The 11,565-nt window shown below is 35.5% G+C and overlaps 1 protein-coding gene across 1 annotated transcript in view; it reads left to right on the forward strand.

Annotated features, from left to right (window-relative positions):
- LOC108741593 (phenoloxidase-activating factor 2) overlaps positions 1–11,565 on the forward strand; it is a 15,034-nt gene that overhangs the window by 2,315 nt on the left and 1,154 nt on the right. Inside the window, exons 3-4 of the mRNA XM_025978905.1 lie at positions 6,775–7,158; positions 10,997–11,271. Coding sequence (XP_025834690.1) covers positions 6,775–7,158; positions 10,997–11,271 — 659 coding nt within the window. The remainder of the gene's footprint in view (positions 1–6,774; positions 7,159–10,996; positions 11,272–11,565) is intronic.

Here is an 11,565-nt window from a genome sequence, read left to right on the forward strand (position 1 = left end):
AATGCGTATTTCGGTTTTGAATTTTACTTTAGATCGGGTTAATCCTGAAGGTACATGGGCCAGAATTTTCAATGCGTGGACCTTGGTCCACCCAAATAAAAAAACACTGAATCTAGACTAATAAATTTTTTTAGAAAAATAGTACCATCAATTTACCGAAAACATGAAGTTAATGATTAAAAAAAGTCAATTAACAATTGACCATAGCTAATCTTCAATGACATTTTTATTTCATAGAACTTGAGGCGCAAGTACCCTGGGCTGTAACCAGGGATGCGCTAGGGTACGATGAGTTTGTCCTGGAAACTTTTGAGCTTTACCATCAACGAATGTCAGATTCATATATTCTGCTTGTATCTGAACAAAATCGTACAAAAGCTCAATACATTGAGTAACTTTTAAGAAAATTTGATCAACAGAACCGACGATTGCAAATTATCTATTTTTTTTTTATTTTCTAATAAATTAATAAAAAACACTCAAGGTTTTGAACCCATACTGATTGCACATTCTGGCGACGGTACAGTTAGTAAGCACACTACCATATATGGTAAAAACTGCGAGTAGTATTCATATGTAATTGACCTTCTCCTTCAAACGAGACTAAGTTTTATTAAAGTAAAGAATCAATATAATTAGTTTATCAAAGAGCCGTTAATACTTTTTTTTGTGTGAAAATGCATATATAAAAATCCGAGGAAGAGATATTTTAAATTTTCCATTCTAGAATTTTTTGAATCTAAAATAGTCTTGTAGTAATAAACGTAATGTCATTTCGTTATTACGAATAAATATCAGGCAATTGTGGGGAGGGGTGCGTGACCCCCACCCCCAAAACTTTGGTGTCAGATGTCTGAGCTGACATTTTCGTGCCTTAGTTGGCATATTGAGAGAATTCGACTTACTGTAGCTTCCAATTTTTATTGCGAATGATTAATGAAGTTCTTATTCCGTTACATGTACAAATTTTTGCAATCGGTAAATAATATAATTTAATAAATGAGCCGGCACTTTTAATGTAAGTCACGCTCTTGAAATCATAAAGCTTAATACGCCCCTGATAAATTTACGTTTTCTTCATATTAAATCCATTTCAAGTCTTATTCTAGATAAGTAGATAACCGTTAGATACAAACATTAGCGGGCGTAGGGGTTTGGAGGGAGTGACGGATGCGGTACCCTTCTGACAGAAGCACTCAAAGCAGTTGAAGTGCGTGTAATTTTTACCCTTTAATACTTAGTATTTGCCCTCTTAAGGTAGGCGCACATTTTACACATCAGAATAGGACGGACGGCACGAAATCGTCAGAATGTTTTTCCGACTTAACGCGCATACATCTGGATCGATTTCCGAAATATAGCTTCAATTGGTTTCAATTGTCAATAAAAGTACCGATGGAAAGTGGAAAATGGTATTTAAAAGTAGTAGATTAATGGATAAGTCGCAAATAGTGACAAATCTACTTTCATAAATAAATAAAATTTAAAACTTAATACTGCATTTCTGAAAGATATATGAAAAAGCTAAACAATGTGGCTATCATACGAGTATAAATACGAAAATAATTTGAAAATAAGCGGAACAGTCTTTATAGTAAAGTCGCCGTTTGATTATAAGTAGGTAATATGTACGAAACGCGACCGAATAATTCTGAAGGAATCGCATACTGATTGTACGGTACGGAGCGGACGGATTTTAATTGTGATTGTCGAAATGGCGGCGAATTTTGAAATGGGGAACATCTTGTAGGTATTTTATTTTTATTCTGTGACGTTCCGTCCGTCCGATTTATTTATTTATTATTTTATCAATTTATGAATTAACAGATTTGTATATGATGATTTCCTTGATAAACTTGAATTAAGTGCAAATACAAAATAAAAAATACCTATTTTTATCTTGCATTTAAACACTTTTTTGAGAAAAACATTTTGTATTTTATTTGAAATACAGTGTAAACTCTATATAACGACACTTAAGGGACTGAACATTTTTCGGCGTTATAAAGAGTGGTCGTTAAATGGAGAGAAATAAAAGATATTATGTTACTATTCTACAATAATATGCATTTACCAATATAATACACATTTTGCACACGAACATTATTATTCACACATTGCGTATAGCCTGTTATCTTCGTCCGATGTTTTTTGCTGCTCCAAAATTTTAATTGTATTTTGTTACGTATCTTACTCATATCTTGAGATACTACTGCTGGATCAATTTGATTATGTAAAAAGTATTTTTTTAATAGTTTCGCTGCATCAAGTGCTTGTTTGATGCTTGGTGGAGGGACAGGATCGTCTCCTTCAACAACGTACACACCTGCAGTTCTTATCTATTTCGGCAACTTACAAAGTACTACTCAATGATTTATAATGCCGCATTGTTGTCGTTAAATAGAGTGTAATATTGTATAGAAAACAATGTAAAGTAAACCAAAGTCAAGCAATTTCGACATTTTAAGGAGTTTGTCGTTAAATCGAGTGACGTTATAGAGTTTACACTGTACTTTCCCAAAGGTATTTTCTATTTCTAAAATGCAAAATACATTTTTGCCGTTAAAAGTTTTGCTAGTATTACCGATCAAACATTATATAAAATGGACAAGGGACGAAGGGACATTCCATGAATTCTTTTTAATCATAAACGGAAGAGATCCCAAAAAATTCTAAACTCCTGGGAAATGGATAATTTAAAATATTGAATCGATATTGTTTTATGGGGTCAATGTCATGGTCCATGAAATTTTGATGTTCCAAATTGATATCGGCACCTACCAAATCACCACTTATCGTGCCTTTAGCAAAAAACTACGAAATTCTAAGAACTACGACAAAACAGCCCGCAAAACAACATCGAATTGATATACGCCAGCGGTGTAAAACTGAAAACTAATAAATGTGTAGACATAACTTCACTTATTAAATGAACTCAAAGCTAAAGAAACCATGGATTCCATTTCTTATTAAAATGTGTAAAACATCGGAAACAAAATGGGGTTGTAAATATTTTAATACAAAATATTTGTAACCCAATTTTGGCTCTGATCTTTCGCGGTAAACAAACTATTTTGGCATCAGGAAAATCTATTTTGTATTTTCCATTTGAAATAACAAACCAAAGAAGTATTTGCATCTTCTTTTTAATTCCTTTTAAAAAACCATATTGCACATCTCTGGTCGTCACTGACTTTTTTAAAGGTCTTATAAGATGTACAACTGTTCTTTATTTATATCTCTTAGCGTCAAGGCAGCGTTCGTAGGAAAAACATTCGCATTGCAAAGTTGGCCTCCATGAAAAGCTCCTTTATTTTAATAAAGTAATATACCGCCATGTCCATTCTAAAGGTCTATTTTAAATATTAGTGATAAATTTTTGAAAATGGAAGAGTAGTTTCGGTGATCACCTTCCAAATTCAGAAACTACCTCTTTATAATATTAGTATAGTGACACAAAAACGAAGGGCCACTTTCAGAGTTCGCCCTGGATACTACTGACAATAGTCACGCCACTGGATACAACAATATTTCCTGAAAATTTGAATTGCGTTCTGACTGAAAAACATATATACAGGCCATTTGACTCAAAAGAAAAACATTTGAATATCAACGCAATGTTTTGCACAGCCCCATATTTTGAACAACTTTTTCCTATTAAACGAAACCTTTTTTTCCTATTTTTAAACACTCTGTATAGTAAATCAAATGTAGATAAAACAGACGATCTTGCATTAAAATAGGAAGCAAGTTTTGTCTGAAAATATTTTCGATTAAACTTACAGTTTGGCTGCAATGAGCATATTGCCTACTTTTTTGGGCCACCCTGTATATAGGTAGGTGTAATGTTCTAACGTCTTATATCAATGTAGTGGGAAAGGATACAATAGAAGATTAACAGCGATATTGTGTCCTTAATCGACATTTTTATGCTTTAATGGTTTATGAATTTATGCTGTAGTATAACCTTCAAAATCTAGTTGCAAAAATACGTATGCACATAATTATTTCTTGCTTTCTAGTAACAAACACTATTATTTTTCACTTAAATTGACCTCAGATAATAAATTATGAGTAAATACAAGTAATAGTTATATTCAAAGCTAATACGAAACTGAACCAAAGGCTAATGATTGTCTAGGTTTAACAGTGTAGCATGCATTAAGGTTGAACATAAAAGTGATAATTTATATGTATAACGAATAACTGTAACAATGAATTAATCTTTACAAAATTTAAAAACTGTGATCTGCTTTTCGGCTGTAGTTATCCCAAATTATAGTTGGTTATAAGTACCTACAACTCTTAGAAAAAACCCAGAAGATAAGAATGTGAGGTTTTCAATTAGTAGATGGTAAAAGTAACACATTAAAATCAAAAAAGGCGATGTTTCTATAATTAGCCTTTGTACTGATGTGCGTTCTCGTTCTTTTAAGGATATTGTAACGAATTTTCTAGTTGTAATTTTACTTATTGAAGTGAAACTTCTTTACGCACGGTAGGGTAAGTCCGTTTCATGCCAGTTGCTATGTAACGAAATCGTGCAACGCATTTCCCCCGCTGTCTGTCCCTATGTATGCTTAGATCTTTAAAACTACGCAACTGATTTTAATGCGTTTTTTTTTAACAGAGAGTAATTCAAGAGGAAGGTTTATATGTATAATACATGTATAATATAGTAGAGCAAAAATTTTAGAGGTTTGTAATGTGATGTCGTAAATAAACACATTTTTTTGCGCTTACATTGCAAACGCTGGCTGAACCCTACGAGATAGATCAAAATAATATACTGCAGTATTGTACACCTTAAAAAGGTCTACAAAAAAGACCGGGATGATATATGTCTATCTCATAGAGATATCCCACAATAACCATTTTTTATCCTTTACTTTTTACGAGAAATAATGGCTTATTTACGAAGCGATTTTAAGCAATACAGCATTAATCCTTATCCAATTAAGTACTTTTAAATACATTGTGCATTTAATATAGATCAATATGGTCCTTTACAGCATGTAATTTAAATGAATATTTTCGAAGGTATTACATACTTAAAATGCAGAGACATAGCTGTACCGGCCGGTTTGTATCGTCTAAAAGACATTCTATAGTATATTTACTATCAGCATTGAACCCGTGCGAAGCATAGTGTACAAATAATACCATTAAACCAATTCCTTAACCCCTATCCCGGTATGTTTGTGTGTTTGAAGAAGATTCACTTCAGTAACGTGTTGTATCATAACTAGTGTTGCCCAAACGCAAGAACAAGACGAGACTTAGCCAGTCTTGGTCTTGGTCTTGCGCCAATACACCTGGTCTTGGTCTTGGTCTTGGTCTTGCGCTCCCAGTCTTGGTCTTGGTCTTGGTCTTGCAGCAAGAGTCTTGCAAGTCTTGCAATTACCTATTAGTCTATTACTATTTATTAAAGTTTACTTTAAATCCTAGAAAAACGTATTAGAATTGGAACATTGTGAGCTTGAATGAATATAGCCATAGTAAAGATCAAGCAGATTAATAAATAACTGAAGATTTGATAAGAAATTCGAAAAATCAACTGACCTATATGTCGTTTTCCATGGAAGTAACTGTTTCTTAATAAACATTTATGATCCTTGCTTTCTACCGCGCCGCCTCGCCACGTGCCGGCTCTATGATAAGGATGCCGCCGCAAATCAAACAATAATATAAAGCGTGTAAAAAAATTCGAAATTATTTTGCATGAGTATACCTACACCCTATGGCGGCAATCAAATAGTGTCAAATGTTATGATTTCGGCGTGGCGGCAACGATTGTTTTAGATTTCAAAAGAAGCCGCCGGCGCGTGTATCATAACCATGTACTTCCGAAAAGCGGCAAATTTCTTTGAGAAGTAAGTACAAAACCTTTGATGCCGCATTATCAAAGTGCCGATGGTTAAAACATAACTATGCATGCACTCAGTTTGATTTTAATAATTTTTTTATTCGCTATGTTTATGGTATTAGTCGTAATGCGCATAGGTCCAGTTTTTCATATTCTTTGATACAGTTTTTTGCGTCTCATAGAATTCCTAAGCGTACCTACCTATACACCGAACTGTTACACCTAACTACTCAGTGAAATAGCGCTAAGTCCTAGCTGCAAGACGCAAGAGTCTTGCAGGCTATGTCTTGTTCTTGCTCAAGTCTTGCACGGTCAGTCTTGGTCTTGGTCTTGCTAAAAATATGCGGTCTTGTTCTTGGTCTTGGTCTTGCAAAAACGCAAGAACAAGACCAAGACTGCAAGACCAAGACTGAATTTGGGCAACACTAATAATTACACGTTGTATTTTTTTTATTTAGCAGGTATTTATTTTACAGTTATCAATATCACACAGTACCACTAACTAGACACTTAAACTCTTTCTTATTTACATCACTCTGCATTTGCCTGTAATTTGCACTGTGTTACTAATCAGCTATCCATATACTAACCAACTAAACCCGGCTATCATCGAAAGACCTATTTATATTGTTATCTCTTGAACAGTCTTAATTCTTTTCGAGAATTTCCTTTTGTTAAGCAAGCAAATATGTGTCACTCAGTATGATTTATTAACTTGCGCGATCAATGATTGCCGACTATGCATGTTTGTACTTAATTATCTAAAAATTCTTCCTAAAGTTCTGTAGAGGTATGTGAATAGACAGGAGTAAAGTGGGACAGAGGCAGACCTAGGTTAGATTACTATTCGCAAATAATTATTAGGGGGTGTCAGATATTGTAGTTTAATTTTACAATTATCGTTTCAGGATACAGAGTAACAGATGCGACCATCCCTTGCAAGTGTGTTGCGATATACCCAAAGGTGGCATTCCCCCCGACGTCAAATTACCCAATACGTCAACGGATCCAATGGTCAATCCTAATCCCGAACCTGGCATACCACCCGACCGTTCAACCCCTTCACCCAATCCTGTCGGTACCGTGAGCTATTGCGGTATCAGAAACGAGAATGGAATCGATTTCAAAATAACGGGAGACAGAAATAACGAAGCCCAATTTGGAGAATTTCCGTGGATGGTCGCCCTCCTAAGAAAAACCGGTGAGCCTACATCAAGCGAAGGTCTGGCCCTATGCGGTGGTTCGTTAATTACCCCAAATGTGGTATTAACTGGAGCACACTGTGTGTCAAAGTAAGTGCAAGATTTTGTACACACCCCATTCGTATCTCTAATATTTTTAAGCATCTTCTTCTACGTGTAGCTTTTTATGATTTCGCCAAAAAATATTTCCGGGTTCCACCGCCTAACAGGCGAGCAGTGATTTTACTCAAAACATCCCTGTACTTTTAGTCATGTTGACAATGTCACGATATGCTCATAAATAGGCTTTGGACAATTATGCATTAAAAAAGTACAAAATATGTTTGGAGCACGGCGTTGTACTGGTGCGAAACCTAGACAGTGGGTGCGGTGGAAAAGAAAAGGTTAGAAGCGTTCGAAATGTGGTGTTACAGGCGAATGATGAAGATACCGTGGATAGAGAAGGTTAGAAATGAAGAGGTATTAGAAAGAGTATGAGAACAGAGGACTCTATGAGAGTCAATAAGAAATAGGCGAGATAGGTTGGTAGGACACCTTCTCATGCATGAAGGTCTAGTCAGAGACATATTAGAGGCAGAAACAGGAGTTAGGAGGGGTAGAGGTAGACCTAGATTAGATTACTGTTCGCAAATAGTTAAGGATGTGGGCTGTTCTAGTTTTAGGGAAATGCGAATGATGATGATGATGATATAATAAATTTTCAAATATAAATTTAGGGCGATTATCAGATAAAATATTTTTAATTTCTGAAAAACATCTTTCTACGTCACAGGAAACTATAGGAGCAAATGATAAATCAACTACGTCCGTAATATTCAAATTATTGGGAGCAACACCATCACTTTTCTTCCTCTTGTAAAACGTTGCAAATGTTTTTTAAATTTTGATATCCAGTATTTGTTTGCAATACTGACGACAGTTTATTAGCAAAACTGCCTTTTTTTTAAATATATTTAATTATCAAAAACAATTTCGACAATCTGTATACTTCTTTTTTTAATTTGCATCCTCAACACACTGCGATTCCTCAGGAACGAAATCGTTAATAATACGGGCAGTAAGTTCAAAATGTTGAGCGTAATAGGTTGCAGCTTCAATCCAGATGCCCCATCTTAAAACAATTGGGGATGACGGATGTGGAATCTCACTACCGGCAATTTCTTTGAACTTAGCAACGCGAGAAGGTGCTTTTAAAAACACTTTCTTGGTCGACGATATTAAGAATTCACATTTGTGTAAACGGAACGCAACCGGTAGGGGGTTCAGTAAGTATTTGACCTTGGTAAGCGTATAAATTATATTTGCAAACAAGTTTTAACTACGAAATATGCAGATGAAACTTAAAATGTCCAAAATATGCACTTTAACCAAATAATGGGTTAAATATGCATTAGAATATGCAGTTATGCAAATGCATAATGATACGAACCCTACTTATAAATGATGGATTACCGTAAATATGTTCTATTTTGGCCTCTGTTAATCTTCAACATCAACGAATGGTTCTCTCTAATTTTGAGCGCAACTTGACTCACAATCAGTATATTCCATATTTGGTGCTTTTTACTTTTTACAAAAACTTTGGACATTAAAATTATCTGTACAGGGCGGGCAAATTTCGATTTTTGTAAAGGATAACTGGGCACGGTAAGAGATTCCAAAACAATAATCTCTTTAAAATAATTCGAAGTGGTCTGTATTCTGTCGAAACTGCCAGATGCGGATCGCGATTTCGATCTTTTTGGATCTCATCAGCGCGTCGCAGGCAACTCCAACAGAACACAGACCAACTTTTACCTGCTGTCTTAACAGTGCGTTTTAGAAAATACTACAAATGGCGCAGTAAACGCCATCTGTAGCATTTTCAGCAAGTAGATATCCACACAAGTGAACCTTGTTGGTGCATACATAATCCTAAAATGTAGCATCGTGCTACAGATGGCGTTTACTGCGCCATTTGTAGTATTTTCTAATAATCTCTTTGTTTTCGAATTATAAACTTATAAAGTCGAAAATTTCGAGTTTTGCTCAAGTTACAAGTTACGCTCGATAGGAACGAAATTTCTTACGTTATTCGACAAATTTTGTAAAAAAAAAGACACAAACAACTAATATATGCATGTTTGTAAACGCTATGTGCTCACAATATTTCTAAATGACAATTTTAGGAATGTCGGTTGCTAATAACAGGTTAGCTTTCGAAGCTTTTTTGAAACGACTCCTACTAGGGGGAAAGAGATAATATTTGCACCGCGTTACCAAACCGATGTAAAATTTCCCTAGGCTTAGGAATACTAAAGGAAGTTTAAGGAAAAGGTGTTTTTTATAATTTAATTTTTATGCCAAAAGAATTCTTGTTGTTTTAAGGCTACTTGCACTCTTAAATTTCATTAAATACTTGGAAAATAATAGAAAACAAAAGTCCCTCCTTTTATCGCCATAAGAATCCCCGGGGAAATATAAGGCGGAAAAACTAGGGAATAAAAAGAAACTCATCTAGCAATCCTGATTTTTACCAGTTAGTTCCATATCGCCGTCGCCTGAGCCAAAGGCAATGACGGCAAACTCCCGGGGGGTTCCGTACTTTCTTCTCAAGGCTCTTATACAATTTTTTGCTATATTCCTGACACGAATGTACTTTTTTTGCTAATCTCAGGAACAATAGCATGGTAAAATACTTCTCTAAAAAGGAGAAAATGCAGGATACAGACAAAGAAACACCTAATTTCTATTTCCGTTTTGCCTTATACGTTTACACGATTTGATGTTCCATCATCATAAGGTCGTCAGTCCTAAGACTGGTTGGACACGCACCTCCACTCTTTCCTATCCTGAGCTAATCTTCGCATTTACCTAAAACTACATCCTACATTCTTAACTATTTGCGAATAGTAATTTCATCTAGGTCTACCTCTCATCCTCTTAACTCCTATTTCTGTTTCTAATATGTCTCTTCATGCCTGAGAAGGTGTGTTTTTTTATTGACTTCCATACAGTCCTCTGTTCTCCTATTCTTTCTAATACCTCTCCATTTCTAGCCTTCTGTATCCACGGTATCCTCATCATTCGCCTGTAACACCACATTTCGAACGCTTCTAACCTTTTTTTTCCGCCGTGCCCACCGTCCATGTTTCGCACCCGTACAGCGCCGGATTCCAAATACACCTTTAACAATCTTTTTCAAATTTTATTTAAATCTGTCTCTAACTCCTCCTTGCTAGAAGCACACTAATCTTTTGCCCCTTTATATCTATTCCTACAGTTGTATTGTCTTACTGATGTCTTGTCTGACTGCCTTCCTAATATTTACTTCTCTACGTTGCATACCTAGCTCTATAACTGCTAGTTGCTCTTTATACAAACTAAGAATCACTCTTCTGTCTTCGTAACTCATCCCTGTATTTTTGAGTATATTTAACATCTTGTCCCATTCAACATTATCAAAAGCTTTTTCTAAATCTACAAATCCTATGCACGCGCTCATTCCCTTTTCTATCGTTTTCTCTATTGTTACCCGTAAAGCTAAATTGGCCTCCCGCGTTCCTCTATTTCTTCTAAACTCAAATTGATCTTCCCCTAATAGTTTGTCTGCTCTTTTTTCCATCCTCCTCTGTACAAATCTAGTTAAGATTTTTGACGCAGGGGAAGTTAAACTAATTGTTCTAAATGACTCGCAACTATTCGAGCCTCTCTTTTTAGGTATGGTAACTACCACGTTTCGTTTATAATCTTCCGGGACTTTCCCCGTCTCGTAAATGTGACTAACTAGCGTAAACATACAATCTCTAACCTCTTGTCTTATGTATATGTTTTAAAATTTCCGCCTGTATTCCCTCTATACCTGGTGCCTTATTATTCTTTTAGGTTTTTAATGCTACACCGAACTCTTCTGTCACTACGGGATTTGATGTTAACATTTTTTTTTAAGATTTCAAAATCAACCATCCGATCTGAAGGTGCGGGTTGGCGAATGGGATACCCAAACGACGAGAGAGCGACTGCCTTATCAAGAGAGGGACGTGGTGCAAATTGTGGTGCATGAAGGTTTCAGAGCGAACAATTTATTTAATGACGTAGCACTTCTCGTATTAGCATCTCCCGTCGATAAATACGATCACATCGGGACGATATGCCTTCCTTCACAAAATTTACAATTCACATCGAGAGACTGTTTCGCAACTGGATGGGGAAAGGACGTTTTCGGTAAGTAGGTGGAACAGTTACCCGGACGTGTTAAGGATAAAACAATTCCCAACTTTATAGCTTAAAGGGTTTATATTGTAGAATCTTTTGTAGAGGGTTATCAAAAGGGCAGATAATTATTTTATATAAGTTGGAAAGATGAGATCTATATATTTAAATAACATAGGTACCTACTTATATAAAAGACCCCTAGAACCCCTTCACCCTTGTGTACACCCCTGGTATCCCACAGAAGGAAACAGAGAGTGCAGACTAAAGAAAAATGCATCAGAAGTCATTTTAAAGTTAGATACG

Source organism: Agrilus planipennis, unplaced genomic scaffold (assembly GCF_000699045.2).
Source record: "Agrilus planipennis isolate EAB-ADULT unplaced genomic scaffold, Apla_2.0 scaffold316, whole genome shotgun sequence".
Lineage (NCBI taxonomy): Eukaryota > Metazoa > Arthropoda > Insecta > Coleoptera > Buprestidae > Agrilus > Agrilus planipennis.